Source organism: Phyllobates terribilis, unplaced genomic scaffold (genome assembly GCF_046119375.1).
Source record: "Phyllobates terribilis strain yellow unplaced genomic scaffold, ASM4611937v1 Scaffold_9__5_contigs__length_417890890, whole genome shotgun sequence".
Taxonomy (NCBI): domain Eukaryota; kingdom Metazoa; phylum Chordata; class Amphibia; order Anura; family Dendrobatidae; genus Phyllobates; species Phyllobates terribilis.
Window position 1 is genome coordinate 174,043,898 of NW_027362769.1, and position 23,980 is coordinate 174,067,877.

General features: G+C 42.5%; 1 protein-coding gene across 3 annotated transcripts; it reads left to right on the plus strand.

Moving 5' to 3' along the window:
- The first annotated feature begins 1,182 nt into the window (after positions 1-1,182).
- On the plus strand, positions 1,183-22,616 carry LOC141161898 (sterol 26-hydroxylase, mitochondrial-like). 3 transcript variants are annotated; one of them, XM_073647394.1, is made up of 9 exons: positions 1,183-1,640; positions 10,288-10,478; positions 11,132-11,331; positions 13,171-13,368; positions 13,608-13,771; positions 14,010-14,173; positions 15,355-15,436; positions 15,547-15,747; positions 19,498-22,616. In XM_073647394.1, exons 1-9 carry the CDS (start codon positions 1,422-1,424, stop codon positions 19,612-19,614), a joined length of 1,536 nt encoding a protein of 511 aa, XP_073503495.1. In that variant the 5' UTR covers positions 1,183-1,421; the 3' UTR covers positions 19,615-22,616. The 3 variants fall into 3 exon arrangements, with proteins under 3 accessions (XP_073503495.1, XP_073503496.1, XP_073503497.1); XM_073647395.1 differs by lacking the exon at positions 1,183-1,640 and adding an exon at positions 1,649-1,775; XM_073647396.1 differs by lacking the exon at positions 1,183-1,640 and adding an exon at positions 9,939-10,151.
- Positions 22,617-23,980: the final 1,364 nt, after the last annotated feature.

Consider the following 23,980-nt stretch of genomic DNA (forward strand, 5'->3'; position numbering starts at 1 on the left):
TACAGTGGGCTTGGGAAGGGCTCTGACAAAAGCCCCCTTTCATTTACTGGGAGCTGGGTGTAGAGTATTTCCGGCACTCAAGGGCTCGCCTAGCTGGGAAGCTTCTACCACGTGCGTCTGTGGCTGCGCCTTTGCTGGTTTGGTGCTAGTCTTGCTGGGTCCCGCTGCACAGCGCATAACAAATAGTGTATGAAAATAATATAGGGTACTTAGTTAACATAATTTTGATAAAAAAAACTTAAAAGCCATCCCACCACGTGATGGTGACCCTAATCGGGACGGTCCTAACATCTAGTATTAAAATCTTACGATGTGTCAAATGACGTAATGTGAATAAGGGCTGAGAAGAACTGAGACCCGGCTAATGGACACGCAGTCATGGGGAACTATATGAATGTAATGTCCAGCTCAAGGAAAAGGGAAGCCATACAGAGTGCAAAAATAAAAACATAAAGAGATGAACTGGAATAAATGTTTTTTTTTTTTCAAAATTATGTTAATTAAGCACCCTGTATTATTTTCATGCACTATTGCTATTTATTTATTGCAGGGTATTTGCTTATTTTCGCTTTTATCTTAGGTTTTGAACTTGAACATGTAAGTGTATACCGTATGTAAGGCTGTGTTCTCAGGTTTTGTAACTAATGTCTTTTTCCTGTTGCAGATTTATTGTGCAAAACATTTGCTGCATATAATAATTGAAGCAAAGTGGATGTGGTTTCGTGAATACTCAAGCCCATTCTGCATTTAAAAACACTGTTGAATTGAATCCTCTGATGCATTTTTCCCCTATAGGGTTTTATAAGGAACGTGAAAAAAGTACACACAAAAAAATGCAGTTGTGTTTTTAAGCGAAGAATTCCAGTGTTTCTACATTTAAAATCTGCTGCATCGAATTTGCACCAAAAAAGGGGAACATGCATAAAATAAGCTGCAAAAATGCAATATTCATAGCAGACTGCTACTGCGTATTTTGGTGCGGACACCTACAAAAAAATGCAGCTGAAAAAAAATCAGCGTTTTTTATATGTTGGAAAATTACTTAACATAGGGATTGGGGGAAGGAACTCCTGTTAATCATTCTGGGCTGGAGTCACACAAGTTTGGAAAGTTTTTAATAATGTGAATTCCTCGTCTGACTTTGCTGTAAGAAAGCTGGGTGACTACCTCCATGATAGCTGTGGTGGACGGTTGCTCCATGAGAAAAGCTGGGTGACAACCATCCCTATCGGACATGTAATGGCAGCCACATTGCTTCTCGACAAACTTTTCCTGAAACTTTCCTCTTCCCTGGACTTGTAATAGGAAGGGTTAAGAGTTACACAACGCTCCTTATAATAGTGAGCCCAGGGGTGGACTCAGGAGGCAGGTTGTTTGGTATTAATATGTGGGTGTAGAGAGGAAACAATCAGTCCTGTAAGATGATTGCAGCCTATGTTGGGAGGGGGGCCCGCTCCATACTGAGAACCACATGCAGACTCCCTACAGACACCTGTAAGGCGTCTCTGGGGGTCTCACAAGTGCAGACTGATCATGGGAAAAGACTCAAAACTATTAACGACCTACCCGGCCCCTCCCAAATGGAATCACTGTACTGGATGATACTGCGGGGGTACATCCCCTATATGCATGAACTGGAGGTAAGAGAACGTTACACACCACAATCATTGTTCCCTCTGTGTGAACAGCGTCAAAGGAAAACATGACAACCATGGAAAGATTAGTGCACGGAGATTAAGTTACTGCTTCGTATTAAGAGGGAATGTGCGATGGCTGCAAGTATCCAGATTTTACCAAATCACATTATTATTAGTCTGTGAAAATATTTTCATTATGATAAATTTGAGAATTCATATACAGATATACAGTAATTTTACATTTGATCATTTTATTACAGTTTAACTTTTTAATTATTATTATTTATTTATATAAATCTTCATCATGTATTATACTGCAGAGCTGCACTCACCACTATTCTGCTGGTGGAGTCACTGTGTACATACATTACATTACTGATCCTGAGTTACATCCTGTATTATACTCCAGAGCTGCACTCACTATTCTGCTGGTGGAGTCACTGTGTACATACATTACATTACTGATCCTGAGTTACCTCCTGTATTATACTCCAGAGCTGCACTCAATATTCTGCTGGTGCAGTCACTGTGTACATACATTACATTACTGATCCTGAGTTACATCCTGTATTATCCTCCAGAGCTGCACTCACTATTCTGGTAGTGCAGTCACTGTGTACATACATTACATTACTGATCCTGAGTTACATCCTGTATTATACTCCAGAGCTGCATTCACTGTGTACATACATTACAATATTTATCCTGTAGTGATCCTAAGTTACCTCCTGTATTATACTCCAGAGCTGCACTCACTATTCTGCTGGTGCAGTCACTGTGTACATACATTACTGATCCTGAGTTACATCCTGTATTATACTCCAGAGCTGCACTCACTATTCTGCTGGTGCAGTCACTGTGTACATACATTACATTACTGATCCTGAGTTACCTCCTGTATTATACTCCAGAGCTGCACTCACTATTCTGTTGGTGCAGTCACTGTGTCATACATTACATTACTGATCCGGAGTTACATCCTGTATTATACTCCAGAGCTGCACTCACTATTCTGCTGGTGCAGTCACTGTGCACATACATTACATTACTGATCCTGAGTTACATCCTGTATTATACTCCAGAGCTGCACTCACTATTCTGCTGGTGCAGTCACTGTGTACATACATTACATTACTGATCCTGTACTGATCCTGAGTAACATCCTGTATTATACTCCAGAGCTGCACTCACTATTCTGCTGGTGCAGTCACTGTGCACATACATTACATTACTGATCCTGTACTGATCCTGAGTAACATCCTGTATTATACTCCAGAGCTGCACTCTCTATTCTGCTGGTGCAGTCACTATGTACATACATTACATTACTGATCCTGTGTTACCTTCTGTATTATACTCCAGAGCTGCACTCACTATTCTGCTGGTGCAGTCACTGTGCACATACATTACATTACTGATCCTGTGTTACCTTCTGTATTATACTTCAGAGCAGCACTCACTATTCCGCGCCCTTTCTTTACTTAGTTTACTTTATGTGCAGCACTGAGGGTCTCTACAGTTTTGAGGAGCGGTAGGTTCTCCACTTGTGGCTCTTACTCTGACACTGTATTATGTTGTTCAACACTTCTGGCAGCTCCTTTTTTCAGTTGCCTCTGCCAAAAATAACTTATTTATGCCAGGAAAAAGTAGATTTTGGACAGAGAAAAGTGCGAGTGCCAAAAAAATAGTGTGGACAGAGATATGTGTCAACAGAATCTCGCCTTCATGTGGGATCTGTTCACACTGCAATTGCTACAGTCTGTATTTCAAAAAAGTCTGCAGTAAAAATGTGACTTCCGTCCTATCCCAGATGTATCCTCCAGTGACAAATGTGCGCTGGACTGAAGGCAGAAGACGTCGGGTATAATTGTGCATTAATGTAGGACAATGCTGATGGGGTGCAGAGTGGACTTTAATGAGAAAAAAAAAATAACTTTTTGGAATTTACCAAATGGCTGCAATGAAACAAAGAGTGAAAAATTTAAAGGGGTCTGAATACTTTCCGCACCCACTGTAAGGTCCTGCTATAAACACATGGAGTGCGGCAATGATATCCCGGCCTCCAGTAGATCAATACGGGGTTACAACACTTCGAGGATCATACAGGAGAGAGGTCCATGGATGACTGTCGGACTGAACGTTACTTGGTCGCGCTGAGTTGCGGGAGCGTCCTCCGTCTGTCGCTCGCTGATGTGTAGAGCGCTCCGGTCGGCACGTGGAGCTGGTGTGTGACGTCACCCGTGTGCCGGAGTAGTCAAAGAACCGACGTCGATTTTGACCAAATTAGCACAGCGTTTATTTATGATGATTTTGTAGTGTTTGTTTTGAAAATTCTGAAAACAAAATTGTGACTTTATGTCTTTATATCACTGCACAGTACTCCGCGTGCAATACCAGCGTGGTCATTGTGATATAATTGTATTTTATATTCTGTAATTAGTTACCCCTCCCTCCCTTTTTTTTCTCTGTAATACAGCAATGGTCTTGACACGTAGCCAGTCGTCACTATTTTAATTCTCAGTGTGTTTGTTTTTTATCTATCATGGATTCATTCTCCATTTCTCTGTGATACAACATTAATCTAGATCAGCCTTCAGTCCAGGTCACTAGGGAATTATATCTCTGTAATTACGGAGGTTACATCTTTTATGCCCAGCATGACGTAAGTCACATTTTTACTGCGGCCTTTTTTGAAATCGAGCCTGTAGCAACTGCAGTGTGAACAGATCCCACGTGAAGGCGAGATTCTGCTAACACATACCTACAGTGGTGGCCAAAAGTATTGGCACCCCTGCAATTCTGTCAGATAATACTCAGTTTCTTCCTGAAAATGATTGCAATCACAAATTCTTTGGTATTATTATCTTCATTTAATTTGTCTTTAATGAAAAAACACAAAAAGAATTGTCCTAAAGCCAAATTGGATATAATTCCACACCAAACCTAAAAAAGGGGGTGGACAAAAGTATTGGCACTGTTTGAAAAATCATGTGATGCTTCTGTAATTCGTGTAATTAACAGCACCTGTAACTTAGCTGTGGCACCTAACAGGTGTTGGCAATAACTAAATCACACTTGCAGCCAGTTAACATGGATTAAAGTTGACTCAACCTCTGTCCTGTGTCCTTGTGTGTACCACAATGAGCATGGAGAAAAGAAAGAAGACCAAAGAACTGTCTGAGGACTTGAGAAACCAAATTGTGAGGAAGCATGAGCAATCTCAAGGCTACAAGTCCATCTCCAAAGACCTGAATGTTCCTGTGTCTTCCGCGCACAGTGTCATCAAGAAGTGTAAAGCCCATGGCACTGTGGCTAACTTCCTTAGATGTGGACGGAAAAGAAAAATTGACGAGAGATTTCAACGCAAGATTGTGCAGATGGTGGATAAAGAACCTCGACTAACATCCAAACAAGTTCAAGCTGCCCTGCAGTCCGAGGGTACAACATTGTCAACCCGTACTATCCGTCTGCGTCTGAATGAAAAGGGACTGTATGGTAGGATACCCAGGAAGACCCCACTTCTTACCCCGAGACATAAAAAAGCCTGGCTGGAGTTTGCCAAAACTTACCTGAGAAAGTCTAAAACGTTTTGGAAGAATGTTCTCTGGTCAGATGAGACAAAAGTAGAGCTTTTTGGGAAAAAGCATCAACATAGAGTGTACAGGAAAAAAAAAGAGGCATTCAAAGAAAAGAACACGGTCCCTACAGTCAAACATGGCGGAGGTTCCCTGATGTTTTGGGGTTGCTTTGCTGCCTCTGGCACTGGACTGCTTGACCGTGTGCATGGCATTATGAAGTCTGAAGACTACCAACAAATTTTGCAGCATAATGTAGGGCCCAGTGTGAGAAAGCTGGGTCTCCCTCAGAGGTCATGGGTCTTCCAGCAGGACAATGACCCAAACCACACTTCCAAAAGCACTATAAAATGGTTTGAGAGAAAGCACTGGAGACTTCTAAGGTGGCCAGCAATGAGTCCAGACCTGAATCCCAGAGAACACCTGTGGAGAGATCTCAAAATGGCAGTTTGGAGAAGGCACCCTTCAAATATCAGGGATCTGGAGCAGTTTGCCAAAGAAGAATGGTCTACAATTCCAGCAGAGCATTGTAAGAAATTCATTGATGGTTACCGGAAGCGGTTGTTCGCAGTTATTTTGGCTAAAGGTTGTGCAACCAAGTATTAGGCTGAGGGTGCCAATACTTTTGTCTGGCCCATTTTTGGAGTTTTGTGTGAAATGATCAATAATTTGATTTTTGCTTCATTCTCTTTTGTGTTTTTTCCTTGCAAGCAAATTAAATGAAGAGAATAAGACCAAAGAATTTGTGATTGCAATCATTTTCAGGAAGAAACTGAGTATTATCTGACAGAATTGCAGGGGTGCCAATACTCTTGGCAACCACTGTATGTCCACACTTTCGCACTATTCTCTGCTTCTAATCTACTTTTTCCTGGCGTTTTTTCCATCGGCCTCAGCGCAGTAGTTTTCATATATCTCCATTTTTATGGTAAGAGAAGCGCCAGTGTCTTATTTGTAGACATACTTTTCGATGCCTTCATATATAATTACAGGACACAGCGGAATGTCTCTGCTCTTTTTAGATTTTGGGTTGTACCCACGGATCCTCTTTGCACTTTTTTAACCATCTCCATTATTTTCATCTGTAAGATACACTGACTTGCTACTTTCACTTTTCACTTTACGGAAATTAAGCCGTGACCTCAGGCTGCAGCATAAAATCCGTGTGATGATTTCAATCAAGATCTGTCATGGGGCTAGTGACGGTGTCTCATGAACCTCCAAACATATGGGGTTTTCTGGTGCCGCATTATGGAGAACCTACCAAGAATGATGTGATCAAGGAAGAACATCCAGTGAGAGGAGATGTAGGCAAGTGAATGAAGAAAGGGATCGGAGGAGGATGTGAAGAATTGTTCTTATGAAAGGGGTCAGAAGACGATGTGAAGAATCATATTTATGAATTGATCAAAGGAGATTGTAAAGCATTGTTCTGATAAAAGGGGTCAGAGGAGGATGTGAAGACTTGTTCTGATAAAAGTGGTCAGAGGAGGATATGAAGAATCATTCAGATAAAAGGATCAGAAGAGGATATCAAGAATTATTCTGATGAGAGGGGTTACAGGAGGGTGTGATTAATTGCTCTGATGAAAGGATCAGAGAAGGATGTGAAGAATTGTTCCGATGAAAGGGGTCAGAGGAGGATGTGAAGAATTGTTCTGATGAACAGACGGTGCAAAGTCAAGAAAACTGCAGTGAAATACAATGCAGATGTCCCATTAACATGTCAGATTGTACCTGGGCCAATGTTCCTTTAGAACAGTCTTGTCACCTAGTGGAATCTATGATTCGATGAATCGCTGCAGGTCTGAAGGCAGAAGGAGGTCCAATGTGCTACTAGACGGGGGTCTCTAGTGAAGTGGCCATTCAGTGTTCATACCGGAGTCTCTCTGGACAAGGTGTTCTGTATGGAGGGTTGTTTAGCTATTGTTTATTTCATTAACCTGACGGGACAGGTTGGCACTGCTAAGCACAAGATCAACACAGAGCTGGCACAGAGCACGGCAATCTATAAAGGGTAGAAAGGTCGGTACAGACCGATAATGCAACATCAGAAAATACCTTCATATGGAAAGTATATAATATTCTGATCCGTAACGTTCAGAAACAGCAGAAAAATTCCACCAGAGATAAACTATCCTGCTATTTACCGGGGGCCAATACAGAACAATTCCAAAAACCGAATGAGAAGCAGCCATGTGGATGGTGTGACGTCTGGCTCACGTCTCACGTCATCTCCTTCCCATATCTCATGTGGTGCAAAATGTCCTTCCCAGAATGAGAGCGACATGATGCAGAGGTTCACACTCAGGACCCCGTCCAATATCCGAGGGGTCTGTGATGGGACGATCACAAGATTGCAAATCATCATTGATGATCCAGCCTGTGCTCATAGTAAGACGGCTGACAAGATGCCACATAGGATGCACAGTGTAAACATAAAGGGGTTCTCCCAGGATTACACACAGCGCTGTGCAAACTATGGAAAACCTGCTGCAATGTCAGAATGGTTTCAAAAATAGAAGTGTTATGTCTGGGGTCAGGTCTCCAAGATGTTTGGTACAATCTCCTGCCAAGATCCTTCAAAATCTGTGTACAAGTGACGAGAAGACATGATGGAGGCGACGGGCGGTCACCAGATACTGATGATGGAGGTGACGGGCGGTCACCAGATACTGATGATGGAGGCGACGGGCGGCCACCAGATACTGATGATGGAGGCAATGGGCGGTCAGCAGATACTGATGATGGAGGTGAAGGGTGGTCACCAGATACTGATGATGGAGGCAATGGGCGGTCAGCAGATACTGATGATGGAGGTGAAGGGTGGTCACCAGATACTGATGATGGAGGTGACAGGCGATCACCAGATACTGATGATGGAGGTGACGGGCGGTCACCAGATACTGATGTTGAAGGTGACAGGCGATCACCAGATACTGATGATGGAGGTGACGGGCGGTCACCAGATACTGATGATGGAGGCGACGGGTGGTCACCAGATACTGATGATGGAGGTGACGGGCGGTCACCAGATACTGATGATGGAGGTGACAGGCGATCACCAGATACTGATGATGGAGGTGACGGGCGGTCACCAGATACTGATGTTGAAGGTGACAGGCGATCACCAGATACTGATGATGGAGGTGACGGGCGGTCACCAGATACTGATGATGGAGGTGAAGGGTGGTCACCAGATACTGATGATGGAGGTGACGGGCGGTCACCAGATACTGATGATGGAGGTGACAGGCGATCACCAGATACTGATGATGGAGGTGAAGGGTGGTCACCAGATACTGATGATGGAGGTGACAGGCGATCACCAGATACTGATGACAGAGGTGACGTGACGGGCGGTCACCAGATACTGATGATGGAGGTGACGGGCGGTCACCAGATACTGATGATGGAGGCGAAGGGCAGTCACCAGATGGAGGTGATGGGCGGTCACCAGATACTAATGATGGAGGCGAAGGGCAGTCACAAGATACTGATGATGGAGGTGACAGGCGATCACCAGATACTGATGATGGAGGTGAAGGGTGGTCACCAGATACTGATGATGGAGGTGACAGGCGATCACCAGAAACTGATGACGGAGGTGACGTGACGGGCGGTCACCAGATACTGATGATGGAGGTGACGGGCGGTCACCAGATACTGATGATGGAGGCGAAGGGCAGTCACCAGATGGAGGTGACGGACGGTCACCAGATACTAATGATGGAGGCGAAGGGCAGTCACAAGATACTGATGATGGAGGTAATGGGCGGTGACCAGATACTGATGATGGAGGCGATGAGCAGTCACCAGATACAGTATAGATGGAATTTACAGTTCTCTTCTTTTCATTCACTTTGCATTTTGCTAATTCATAAAAATAAACTATTTTTATAGATCATAAAAAAGGGAATAATATTTGCAATTTACTTTGTGTTATATTAACGATTCAGTGGAGAGTTCTGACATTTACTTATATACTATGGTGCTACCTGTGTATATCAATGAGACCGTCCTCCTAATGAGCCGACTGCTCCTCCTGCTTGTGGGTAGGCTGCCAATAGATATGGCGTCTTCACTAGCTAGCCATTTCTCTTGGCTGTGACTGAGCATGTGTGACCAGCCCTCCACCATATTAGGTGGACATCAGGGGTGGACATGCAGCCGCACAGGGGCTCAAGAAGTCAGGGGGCCTCATCCAGCTCCACAGCAGGTGGAATTGTGCATTATGATGAGTTATGGACTGCAAGGGCCCATTTACTGTTCTTGCCCAGGGGCCCCGTCTGTCTGTGTCCGGTTCTGGTGGACGTACTCATTGCTATACACCTTGAACACTAGGTGGCAGCATAATATGTAAGTAAATGTCATAATTGTTCACTGGATAATTTTTAATTAGCAGTAAATGGCAAAAATGTTTCATGTGCTTATGACCTGTACCGTGGATGTGATATATGTCATGGTGGGATAACCCCTTCAAGCAGAGGATTTGGAGCTCTGTAAGAGAAATAACAGAACTTTGAGCATTACAAAGATTAAGTATCCTATAAATTAGCAGAGAATAGAGAATGTGAATGGTGAATTATCGTTCTGCCTCCCATCATTCATATCAGCATTGGATGGCAGCCGGCCAGGGCTTTTGTGCACGAGTGTGCGGTATTTATGGCTGTACCCGGGTGATCTGAGGCCTGAGATGCTCTTTGACCAGGATCATGTGTTAGATCTTAGGCTGGGCTGAGATGTTGTGGATGTTCACCCTGCAATAAAGAGGTTTCATATAAAAGTTACATTTTTTAATCTACTTTTTTTGGGTGCAGTTAGACAAGGTTGGGGTGAGATATCTTGGCGCTCACTCACTCGTCCACATCCATATCTCCCGTGGTGTTGTGTAGGGCGGACCACACACTGACCTCTCTCCATTGCACCTGTCCAAAACGTGAGTGCCATTCTGTACCGCTCAGGTTCTGTCTGTAACCAATGACTTATATCCTAGTCACCCTATTTTTCCAGCTTATGACAAGTGCCGTGTTCCTCCGGGATCTAATATGTGACTTTAATTATTTTTTTTTAAGAGAAAGCAAAAAAAGAAGTATGGACCCATGTGGGTATCTCGCATTGGAGACCAGCATATGGTTAATATCACCGGCCCCCATCTCCTGGAGGCCCTATTAAAACAGGAAGGAAAGTATCCAATGAGGGCTCACATGAACCTGTGGAAGGAACACCGGAACCTCAGGGGACATTCCTACGGACCACTGACCGAGTGAGTATGAGCGGCGGAGGGGTCGAGGGATTCTCCTTAAAATGATGCTGTCAATAAGGGGGCATCCAGGGGCGTAACTATAGTGGGTGCAGGGTTTGTAGTTGCACCTGGACTCTAGGGGGCTCTATGTCCCATATGAGAATACCAGTACTACTAAAGACATATGATAGTTGGGGGCCCTGCTACAGATGTTGCATTGGGGTCCATAAACTTCACGTTACGCTATTTTTGTCTTTAGATTTAAATCATCTTTTGGACTTTTGCCTTGAAAGATAATCCTGCAGGTTAAAATTCTAAAAGGCTAATTAGCATAAAGCCTAGCCCCTGCATAAAGCCCCTCTCTGGTATAGAGAGGGTGAGGAAGGACGGGTGTCCGGCACATATTGGGCCATGCTGCCCTGCAATGGCGCAACCAGAAGCTCTTGGGCCCCAATGCAAAGTCTCCTATAGGGCCCCGAACTAATTTTAGTAGTATTGGTCTGATCATATGGCCCCAGGACTACAACCTCTGCCCTCTCTATAGTCATAACCCTGCTGCCCTATCATCCCTATCATCTGGCTCATGGCCCTTCCTGCCCTTGGTAAGTGGGTGCTTGCCAGTATGTTGGCTTTGGTCATGGTAATGTCTCTACTGAATTTTTCGTTACCTATAGAGAGGGGCATCGATGGCAAACGCTGCGCTCAGAACTGAACCAGAAGATGATAAAACCCACCGAGGCAGCTCACTATGCGGACCCCCTGAACGAGATTATCCCCGATCTGATCAACAAGATCCAGGAGCTGAGAGCGAAGAGCCCATCGGGGCACACAGTGCAAAACGTTGCCGGCTTGATGTATAAATTTGCTTTTGAAAGTAAGTGCGGAGCGTCATCTCGTCAGATTTATGGCTTATCCACAGGACCCTCACCTGGGGGAAAAAGGGGATTTGGATTTCTAGTCGCAGCATTCTCCATATACACACGTGGTCAAAATTGTTGGCACCCCTCGTTTAATGAAAGAAAAACCCACAATGGTCACAGAAATAACTTGAATCTGACAAAAGTAATAATAAATTAAAAATCCATGAAAATGAACAAATGAAAGTCAGACATTGCTTTTCTGCTTCCACAGAATTTAAAAAAAAAATTAACCTCATGAAATCGGCCTGGACAGAAATGATGGTTCTTCTTTTTAACTTAATATTTTGTTGAACCTTTTTAGACAATCACTGCAATCACACGATTCCTGTAACTGTCAATGAGACTTCTGCGCCTCTCCACAGGTATTTTGGAGACTCCTCATGAGCAAATTGCTCCAGTTGTCTCGTGGTTGAAGGTTGCCTTTTCCAGACGCCATGTTTCAGCTCTTTCCAAAGATGCTCAATAGGATTTAGGTCAGGGCTCATAGAAGCCACTTCAGAATAGTCCAATGTTTTCCTCTTAGCCATTCTTGGGTGTTTTTAGCTGTGTGTTTTGGGTCATTATCCTGTTGCAAGACCCATGACCTGCGACTGTGACCAAGCTTTCTGACACTGGGCAGCACATTTCTCTCTAGAATCCCTTGATAGTCTTGAGATCTCATTGTACCCTGCACAGATTCAAGACACCCTGTGCCAAATGCAGCAAAGCAGCCTCAGAACATAACAGAGCCTCCACCATGTTTCACAGTAGGGACAGTGTTCTTTTCTTGATATGCTTCATTTTTCCATCTATGAACATAGAGCTGATGTGCCTTGCCAAAAACTTCAATTTTTGTCTCATCTGTCCATAGGACATTCTCCCAGAAGCTTTGTGGCTTGTCAACATGTCGTTTGGCAAATTCCGGTCTGGCTTTTTTATAATTTTTTTTTCAACAATGGTGTTCTCCTTGGTCGTCTCCCATAAAGTCTACTTTGGATCAAACAACGACGGATGGTGCGATCTGACACTGATGTTCCTTGAGCTTGAAGTTCACCTTTAATCTCTTTAGAAGTTATCCTGGGCTCTTTTGCTACCATTCGTATTATCCGTCTTTTTGATTTGTCATCAATTTTCCTCCTGCGGTCACGTCCAGGGAGGTTGGCTATAGTCCCATGAATCTTAATATGTGCAACTGTAGTCACAGGAACATCAAGCTGCTTGGGGATGGTCTTATAACCTTTACCTTTAACATGCTTGTCTATAATTTTCTTTCTAATCTCCTGAGACAACTCTTCCCTTTGCTTCCTCTGGGCCATGTTGAGTGTGGTACACACCATGTCCCCAAACAGCACAGTGAGTATCTGTAGCCCTATATACAGGCCCACCGGCTGATTACAAGATTGTAGACACCTGTGATGCTAATTAGTGGACACAACTTGATTTAACATGTCCCTTTTGTCACATTATTTTCAGGGGTACCATCATTTCTGTCCAGGCCTATTTCATGAGTTTATTTTTTTTTTTTATTCTGTGGAAGCAGAAAAGCAATGTCTGACTTTCATTTGTTCATTTTCATAGATTTTTAATTTATTATTACTTTTGTCAGATTCAAGTTATTTCTGTGACCATTGTGGGTTTTTCTTTCATTAAACGAGGGGTACCAACAATTTTGACCACGTGTGTACTTGAATATTGTCCTCTCCACTAAAGTCTACAGGACAGAAGGAGCTTAGCAAGCAAAACTTATTAAAAAATCCCAAAACTTTTCCCATTCATTTCAATGATTTTTGACTTGATACTTTGTATTCGTCCAGGTATTTGTTCTGTGATTTTTGAGACTCGTATCGGGTGTTTGCAAAAAGAGATTCCAGAGGAAACCCAGAAGTTTATCAATTCTATCGGCATAATGCTGGAGAGTCAGAGCGTGATCGATCGGCTCCCGAGGTGGACCAGGGACTGGACGCCATACTGGGGACGATTTCTGGAGTCCTGGGATATAATATTTAATTACGGTAAGTGACATTGAGTCATGTGACTCTGGAAAATAACATAAAACTCCCCAGTATGTGAGAGGGTATTGCAGCTGATTAAAAAAATATATATAAATAATATTTATAACTAATAAGAACGATTTAAATATAAATAATAAAAAATGGAAACTATTTTTAACAAATGTCTCCAAAATGTTAGTTAACATCATTTTTTTTTTAATTGGTACTAAAATTTATATATATTTCTGGATTTTTTTTAGGGACAAATTTAATAAATAATAAAATAAAGGACATTGAAAGGCGTTTGCGGCGCGGTGACGACCTGGGCGGTGCTTATCTCACTCACCTGCTCACCAATGGAAATCTGAATGTGAATGAGGTCTATGGGGCTTTTCCGGAGATGCTGCAGGCTGGCGTGGATACAGTGAGTAATATCTGGTAGTAATTATGGGAAGAGGCTTAAATTCAAGCTCCGGGGCCCCTAATGCAAAATTTGTAACAAATGTCACCCCTGCCATGTGCCGTTTATAATGCTGATGTCTTCTTATGTGGTGCCATGACCTGGATACTACTGCTATCTCTGCACCTCTGAGTCCAGATTGCTATAGCGCCCCCCGGCTGTGAGCAACACTAACGCCACCTGATTTCTTCCCTTTCTCCAGACTTCTAATACCCTCACCTGGGTCTTATATCAATTGGCAAGAAACCCAGAAATTCAGCAGTCCCTGTATGAGGAGGTGATCAGCGTTATCCCTGATCATATTCCAAGTACTTCTGATATTTCCAAAATGCCCCTGCTAAAGGCAGTTGTCAAGGAAACCCTGCGGTGAGTACACTAATTAAATCATAGTGTAATTTAGAGGGGACGCACAGGATTAGAAAGTTATAGCTGCTTTCTTAAGAAAACGGCGCCACTCCTGTCCACAGGTAGCGTGCGGTATTGCAGCTGCTTGAGTAGAGCCCGGCTGGAATACGAGACTCAACCCATGGAGAAGTCCGATACTGGACAACACCTTTAACCCTTTCCCACTCCATGATATATATATGTATGTCATAGGCATTATACAGGGCAGGAGCCGGCTGTAGTACACAGATGGCACGTGCCTCTAATAGAAGCAGGCAGGGCTTCATAGGTACATCATTATTTGTACCATGTGTTGAAATACTAAAGTATTACAGCGTATGGAACAAGCAATGAAACAGTCACAGCATCAAGTGCCCTAGAAGAACTAAAAGTCAGATGAAAGCAAAAAAATATATATTTCTATAAATCTAAGAAAAAAATATAAAAGATCAAATCATCCCCGTTCTCCCATCCAAAAATCTACAGATTGAAAAAAAAAACATATTCAGCATCGCTGCGTCAGTAAAAATCAGATCTATCAAAATAATTTAACCCATATGGTCGCCGCTAAAATACAATAAAAAGGGAACGAAGTGTTATATATTCCCCAAAATAGTGTCAATTATAATATCATCTCACCGTGCAAAAACAAGTCCTCATACAGCTCCATTGGCGGAAGTATAATAAAGTTTCCGGTCTCGGAAAATGGTGACAAAAACAAACTTTTTTTTTTTTTAAACAAGTTGTTAACAACAAAAATCAAAAACCTAAAATCTACACAAGAAGAATCACGTCACCGGGTCATTCTTGTATCACACAATGAACACCATAAAATGAAACACCAAAAACAATGGTGGAATTGTGTTTTTTTTTATTTTACTATTTCACTACATTTGGAATTATTTCCTATTTTCCAGGACATTATATGGTAAAGTGAATGGTGTCATTCAAAACTACTTGTTCTGTAAAAAAAAAAAAAAAAAACCAAGCCCTTCTGAGGTCATGTAGATGGAAAAAAATAAAAAGTTATGGCTCTTGGAAGAAGAGGAGAAAAAAACAACAACAACGAAAAAAAGCAAAAGTGTTAAAAAAAAAATGTCTCGATCGTGACCCATTAAAAACATTGATATATTTTTAATTTATTGATTTTTTTTTAACTGCAGGTTGTATCCTGTGGTTCCGGAGAATGGCAGAATAAGATTGGACGAAGAAATCATTCTAGACGGCTACATAATCCCCAAAAATGTGAGTTTTGTAAAAAATCACCATCAAAATTTAAAACAAAATAACAGGTGAACGCCGACTTTATAAAGCAGCACGGAAGAAATGCATCATCATGTTCTTCTCCATTGCAGACTCAGTTCATCCTGTGTCACTATGTGCTCTCCAGAGACGAGGAAAGCTTTCCTGAACCGGACACGTTTCTCCCCCGGAGGTGGCTGCGGAGCGAGGGTGTAAAGCATCACCCCTTCAGCTCCATACCCTTTGGTTATGGGGTGAGAGGATGTTTAGGCCGTCGGGTAGCTGAGCTGGAAATGCACCTGGCACTTTCTCAGGTGAGATCTTAAAACCATATATATTTTTATAAATTATTTAACTTTTTTTTAATATCTTGACATCATCAAGATACATGTTTGCTGTCAGTGAATGCGGACGCCCCTATTTCCATTCAGAGGCAGTAAACCCTAAGGCTATATTCACACACGTTGTGTTTTGCTGCGTATTTTGCAGCAGATTTTTCTGCAAATTTTCAACTGCGTCTAGCAGTACCAGCAAAGTCTATGAGAAACCAGAATTCTCTGTTCACACACGTTGCTTTTTGTGTGCTGCATATTTTCTGCCTTACTTGCGTATTTGGAAAATAGAGACTGTGACTTCTTTCAGCGTTTTTGCAGCGTTTTTTCACCCATAGGAAGTAATGGGTGGTGAGAAAAACGCTGCAAATACGCACTAAAAACGCAGCAAAAAACGCACCTGCTTTTTTTGCTGTGTATTTGATGGCAAAATAGAATGGGATTTTTTTTTTTTTCACAGAACTTTATGTACATGCCTAAATAGAGACAGAAGGACAGTGAAAAAAATGCTTAAAAAAAGCTGCAAAACCTGCTTTTTTTTGACGCAGCTGTTTTCCTGCCAGAGAAAAGTTGTCAGCAGATTTGCAGCAGAAAAAAACACGTTTGTGGACATAGCCTTAGGCTAAGTTCCCATAATGAGTTATTGGTGAGTTTTTACTGTGTGTATTTTCAAAAAAAATGCAAATAAATAGTTTCACTTAATGGGTGCAGAAATTGGGCTGAAAATCTGCAACATTAAAAACTCACCAAAAGCTGATCATGGTAAGGTAGCCTTAGATATCTAGTCGCTGAGCAGTAGATACAATTGTATCTGGTGCATGCAATGCTGTGAGTCAAACACTGATACAGTATAGACCAAAAGTTTGGACACACCTTCTCATTTAAAGATTTTTCTGTATTTTCATGACTATGAAAATTGTACATTCACACTGAAGGCATCAAAACTATGAATTAACACATGTGGAATTATATACTTAACAAAAAAGTGTGAAACAACTGAAAATATGTCTTATATCCTAGGTTCTTCACAGTAGCCACCTTTTGCTTTGATGACTGCTTTGCACACTCTTGGCATTCTCTTGATGAACTTCAAGAGGTAGTCACCAGAAATGGTCTTCCAACAATCTTGAAGGAGTTCCCAGAGATGCTTAGCACTTGTTGGCCCTTTTGCCTTCACTCTGCGGTCCAGCTCACCCCAAACCATCTCGATTGGGTTCAGGTCTGGTGACTGTGGAGGCCAGGTCATCTGGCGTAGCCCCCCATCACTCTCCTGCTTGGTCAAATAGCCCTTACACAGCCTGGAGGTGTGTTTGGGGTCATTGTCCTGTTGAAAAATAAATGATGGTCCAACTAAATGCAAACCGGATGGAATAGCATGCCGCTGCAAGATGCTGTGGTAGCCATGCTGGTTCAGTATGCCTTCAATTTTGAATAAATCCCCAACAGTGTCACCAGCAAAGCACCCCCACACCATCACACCTCCTCCTCCATGCTTCACGGTGGGAACCAGGCATGTAGAGTCCATCCCTTCACCTTTTCTGCGTCGCACAAAGACACGGTGGTTGGAACCAAAGATCTCAAATTTGGACTCATCAGACCAAAGCACAGATTTCCACTGGTCTAATGTCCATTCCTTGTGTTCTTTAGCCCAAACAAGTCTCTTCTGCTTGTTGCCTGTCCTTAGCAGTGGTTTCCTAGCAGCTATTTTTCCATGAAGGCCTGCTGCACAAAGTCTCCTCTTAACAGTTGTTGTAGAGATGTGTCTGCTGCTAGAACTCTGTGTGGCATTGACCTGGTCTCTAATCTGAGCTGCTGTTAACCTGCGATTTCTGGGGCTGGTGACTCGGATAAACTTATCCTCAGAAGCAGAGGTGACTCTTGGTCTTCCTTTCTCGGGGCGGTCCTCATGTGAGCCAGTTTCTTTGTAGCGCTTGATGGTTTTTGCAACTGCACTTGGGGACACTTTCAAAGTTTTCCCAATTTTTTTCGGACTGACTGACCTTAATTTCTTAAAGTAATGATGGCCACTCGTTTTTCTTTACTTAGCTGTTTTTTTCTTACCATAATACAAATCCTATCAGTCTATTCAGTAGGACTATCAGCTGTGTATCCACCAGACTTCTGCACAACATAACTGATGGTCCCAACCCCATTTATAAGGCAAGAAATCCCACTTATTAAACCTGACAGGGCACACCTGTGAAGTGAAAACCATTTCCGGTGACTACCTCTTGAAGCTCATCAAGAGAATGCCAAGAGTGTGCAAAGCAGTCATCAAAGCAAAAGGTGGCTACTTTGAAGAACCTAGAATATAAGACATATTTTCAGTAGTTTCACACTTTTTTGTTAAGTATATAATTCCACATGTGTTAATTCATAGTTTTGATGCCTTCAGTGTGAATGTACAATTTTCATAGACGTGAAAATACAGAAAAATCTTTAAATGAGAAGGTGTGTCCAAACTTTTGGTCTGTACTGTACATTGTAGCAAACCACCAGAGATTTGTGCATTTGCTGCTAATAATTGATAAGTTATACCCCTCTAACCCCTTCATGACTGGGCCATTTTCATTTTTGCACTTTTGCTTTTTCCTTCCCTTCTTCCAACATCCATATGTTTTTTGTTTTTGCACTCACATCGTCGTCGTACGAGAGCTCGTTTTTCGCAGGGCGAATTGTAGTTGTGAATGACACCGTTCATTTTACTGTACAATGTATTAAAAAAATCAGGAAAAAAATCCAAGGGAGATACAATGGTGAAAAAAATGCAAATCTGCCATAGTTTTGTGTTTACAACATTCTGGTGAGATGATTCTCCAGGTTCCTATACGATTACAGCCAAACTGTATATATATATATTTTTTATTTTTTAAAGTTATGTTCCCATGATGACTTTTTGCTGTTGCAGATTTTCTGCAGAGTTTCTGAACTTGCAAATTAGGTTAATTGCATTTTTTTTTTCATTGTGTTTTTGGTACGTAATGTTTTAATAAAGCTGCTTTATTTTCTATGCTTTTTGTGTTTTGTCTATGACACAACTTCACTATTAATAAAGTCATGTGATTCTATATACAGATACACATGACATCTTTATTCCTTTTTTAGGGAGAGGTGCAGTGACTGAAAAACGGTTATTTTTGCTTTTCTTTTTTTTTTTTTTTTTTTACATCATTTATTGTATTGGTTACTTACTGTAATATTTTTGTGTACTGGGCATTTACAGACTCCGCATTAACAAATGTGTTTATTTAGTTTTCATTTATTTAATTTCTGGATTGAGAAAAGCGGTGGGATGGTTAGAATTGTTTGGTTTTTTTTTGTTTGTTTTTATATATAAAACTTTCTTTTATTATATTTTACAGTTTTTTAGTCCCTTTTAGAGAAATCCCCAGTGGGTCCTTTGTCAATCTAACCCCCTTAGATGTCATGGTCAATGCTGACCCCACACTTTTACATAGGGATTTGAAGAGTGCCGAAAGTTTGCCATGGCCCTGAGGGGCATTTAATGACAACCCTTTTAAAGGTTGTTGTTTCTGATTAAACATGGCTGCTTTCTTCAAAAATCAGCGCCCAGGTTGTGTAAGGTATTGCTGCTCACTCATAAGCTGGGCTGCAATACCAGACACAACCTAAGGACAGGTGTGGCGCTCTTTTTGTTAAAGGACAGTCATTTTTATATACCACACAGACGATATGGGTATTCTTCATGGTTGTTTATTTTCCCCTCTGTAGTTAATAAAGACGTTCCAGGTCCTGCCCGACCCCGACCTGGGAGAAGTGCGTGCCAAAAATCGCATTGTCCTCGTGTCAAACAAACCAATCAACTTGCAGTTCATTGATCGGCAATAATATTGATGAGAAAATAAAAATGTCTGTAAATTATTTGATCCCGGAGAGAGAGGATCTGAACACAAATGATGGAGGATTTCATTACTGGGATGAGGATCAGCGTGGAAACCGGACGACTGCGCACAGAGGAGGCGAAAGTAACAAGACCGTGACCGCTCCACGTCCCAGGGAGTCATCTATAGAGGGGAACCAGCCAGGATGTGTATATACAGAGGGGAAAATAAGTATTTGATACACTGCCGATTTTGCAATTTTTCCCACCTACAAAGAATGGAGAGATCTGTAATTTTTATCGCAGTGTCACGCAAGGTGTGTGAAAGACTAAGTGCAACAGAAAGGGAAGGGGGGAAGGGAGCCCAGACTCTAGGGAAAGGGGGGGGTGAGTGGACACCTCCTAGGCTGATCTGATATCACCCTGTCTCCACTAATGTCCCTATATTGGTTCCTCACTAATCGCCGCACGCGAACCTAAACCCTGTATTTCCCTAGCGCTTGGCCCTGGATAGGGAAGGGGGGATGAGCACTAGTCAGTCCCCACTAACAACTAAAGACAACAAGGGGCACAAACAAGGGGGAAAGTAGCTTAGCTTTAGCCGACTTCAGAGAGATAACTCCAAGCGTCCTTCTAGCACCACAGAGGAAGATAGTATTCTGAGAGCTCCAAGCATTCACAAGGAAACATGTGAGTATCACCGGCACCTCCCTGCTGCAAAGTGAAACTAAACACCCAGGCCAGGGTGTCAATTAGCAGGAAGGAAGTAGCCGATGGGTCCTAGAGTAAAACAGCTAGGAAGGTGTCTGTAATGCCAAACGAAGAGATCTTCTGCAACCAACTGCAGGGCGACTGTCTGTCACATCTGAGACACCCGTGACACGTAGGTACACTTCAACTGTGAGAGACAGAATCTAAAAAAAATCCAGAAAATCCAATTGTATGATTTTTACATAATTAACTTGCATGTTATTGTATAAAATAAGTAATTGATACAATAGAAAAACAGAACTTAATATTTTTTCCAGAAACCTTTGTTACAATTCCAGAGGTCAGACGTTTCCTGTAGTTCTTGACCAGGTTTGCACACACTGCAGCAGGGATTTTGGCCCCCTCCTCCATAAAGATCTCCTGATCTTTCAGGTTTCTGGGCTGTCACTGGGTAACATTGTGTTTCAGCTCCCTCCAAAGATTTTCTATTGGGTTCAGGTCTGGAGACTGGCTAGGACACTCCAGGACCTTGAAATGCTTCTTACGGAGCCACTCCTTAGCTGCCCTGGCTGTGTGTTTCAGGTCATTGTCATGCTGGAAGCCCCAGCCACGACCCATCTTCAATGCTGTGACTGAGGGAAGGAGGTTGTTGGCCAAAATCCCTCGATACATGACCCCATCCATCCTCCCTTCAATGCGGTGCAGTCCTGTCACCTTTGCAGAAAGGCACCCGCAAAGTATGATATTTCCTCCACTATGCTTCACGGTTGAGATGGTGTTCTTGGGGTTGTACTCCACTTTCATCTTCCTCCAAATACGGTAAGTGGAGTTGAAACAAAAAATTTATATTTTGATCTCATCTGACCACATGACCTTCTCCCATGCCTCCTATGGATCATCCAGATGATCATTGACGAACTTCAAACGGGCCTGGACATGTGCTGGCGTGAGCAGGGGGACCTTGCGTGCCCTGCAGGATTTTAATCCATCACAGTGTAGTATGTTACTAACCGTAATGTTTGAGACTGTGGTCCCAGCTCTCTTCACGTCATTGACCAGGTCCTCCCGTGTAGTTCTGGGCTGATTCCTGACCTTTTCCAGAATCATCTTTACCCTGCGAGGCGAGATCTTGCCTGGACCCCCAGACCGAGGAAGATTGACAGTCATCTTGTGTTTCTTCCATTTTCTAATAATTGTGCCAACAGTTGTTGTCTTCTCACCAAGCTGCTGCCTATTGTCCTGCAGCCCATCCCAGCCTTGTGCATGTCTACAATTTTGTCCCTGGTGTCCTTAAACAGCTCTTTGGTCTTGGCCATGGTGGAGAGGTTGGAGTGTGATTGAGTGTGTGGACAGGTGTCTTTTATACAGGTAACGAGTTCAAACAGGTGCAATTAATACAGGTAATGAGTGCAGAGTAGGAGGACTTCTTAAAGAAAAACTAACAGGTCTGTGAAATCCAGAATTCTTGTTGGTTGGTCGGTGATCAAATACTTATTTCATGCAATAAAATGCAAATTAATTATGTAAAAATCATACAATGTGATTTTCTGGATTTTATTATTAGATTCTGTCTCTCACAGATGAAGTGACCTACGATAAAAGTTACAGATCTCTCCATTCTTTGTAGGTGGGAAAACTTGTAAAATCGTCAGAGTATCAGATACTTATTTTTCCCACTGTATATACACATAATATATAAGTCATCTGTGTAAGCCCCAGACATGTACGGCACAGTGATGTCACAGGCTCAAGAGCCATTATCAAAGGGTGTTTGCGCTGATACTGGTTGTTTAAAGAGTAACTGACATATAAAGTTTTATTTCATAATAATCATTAATACGCATTAAAATAAGTAACTTTGTAATAGATCTTGTAAGAAAATCCCACTTCTTTCTCCTCCTGGACTGAGCCTCCATTCTAAAGATTCCAAATCTAAAATCTGTCTTCACTGAGTATAGACTTTCCCATTACTGAGATAGGATGTGACCATTGGTGCTCATAAGATTCTATGAGGAGGGCGGAGCTAGAGGCAGACACAGAAAGAGAGGGAGGAGCTAGAGGCAAAGAGACATACAGATAGGGAGGAGCTAGAGGCAGATACATATAGAGAGGGAGGAGCTAGAGGCAGACAGAGGGGGAGGAGCTAAAGGCAGATACATACAGAGAGGGAGGAGCTAGAGGCTGATACATACAGAGAGGGTGCAGCTAGTTTGATACAGACATTCTGCTGCAAATTCTCCATAGAACTTTCTGAGCACCAACTGTCATCTCCTACTTCAGTAATGAGAAAATCAATATTCACTGCAGAGTTTACCAGTGCATTGAGTTATCAATTTATCAGTCCACGGGGAGAAAGAAGCGGATTACTCTAAGATATATTATAACGTTTCTTATTTTCATGTGTATTATTGATTATGGTGAAAAAAAAAAAAATTAAACTGTGGTTACTCTTTAACCCTTTATGTCCCTTCTAGACAGTACGGGGAGCACTTGGTGAGAATTCCTCATGGGACGGGGGATTGTGGTGTATAATAAAAAAAAAATGACATTATGGTAATGTGAGATGGGAGAAAAAGCTATGTAAATACTTTTATGCCCAAAAGACCCCAAACGATTCTTCTGGGACTAGTAGATGTTACATTTATAAATTAATTAATTAATAAATATTAATATATATATGAAAAATGTGTTTTGAAGTATAAAAAAAAACAAGCAAAATAAAGAAGAAAGAAAAAAGAATATAAACACAGATGAGTCTGCGGCGCGGCCATATGAGGGATATTTCTGCCTTCGTCATACACAGGATGGTGCGAGCGGCTGTAATGAAGAAGGAGATAAATGACCCCATTGCCCCAGAGAGGAGGCAGTACGGCACTGGAGGGCGGCGGGAGCTGGAGGGCGGCGGGCGCTGGAGGGCGACGGGCGCTGGAGGGCGGCGGGCGTTGGAGGGCGGCTGCCATGTTCTCAATAACTTCAGCTTTTGCTGGAGAGATGATTTTCATTCACTCCAGCCGCGCCCCACAGACCCCCAATGCTACGCGACACAGAGACGCCATTCTGTACTGTATGTACACAGCTTTATCACTCATGACAATTGACAACAGTCAAAGATGGCGTGGGGAGGGATGCTGGTGGTAGTAGTGCCATGACAGCATGGTGGTGGTAGTGTGATAGCATTGGCAGTGAGATGATAATGGAGGGATGATGGTGGTAAAGACATTAGATGATGGCGTTGCTAAGGTAATAGTGTTGCTAGGGTGCTGATGTTATTAGGGTGATGATAGTGTGATAGCATTGCTAAGGTTACTAAGCTGATGGTCCTGGTAAGAGGATGGTGTTGCTAGGGTGATGGTGTTACTAGGAGCGTGGCATTGCTATGGTGATAAGGTTGATAAGGTGATGGTGTTGGTAGGAGCATGGTGTTCCTAGGGTGATGGTGCTGGTAGGGTGATGGCGTTGCTAGGGTGATGGTGCTGGTAGGGTGATGGCGTTGCTAGGGTGATGGTGTTAGTAGGAGCATGGTGTTGCTAGGGTGATGGCATTGGTAGGAACATAATGTTGCTAGGGTGATGGCGTTGCTATGGTGATAGCGTTAGTAGGAGCATGGTGTTGCCAGGGAGATGGTATTGCTAAGTTGATGGTGTTACTAGGGTGACGACATTA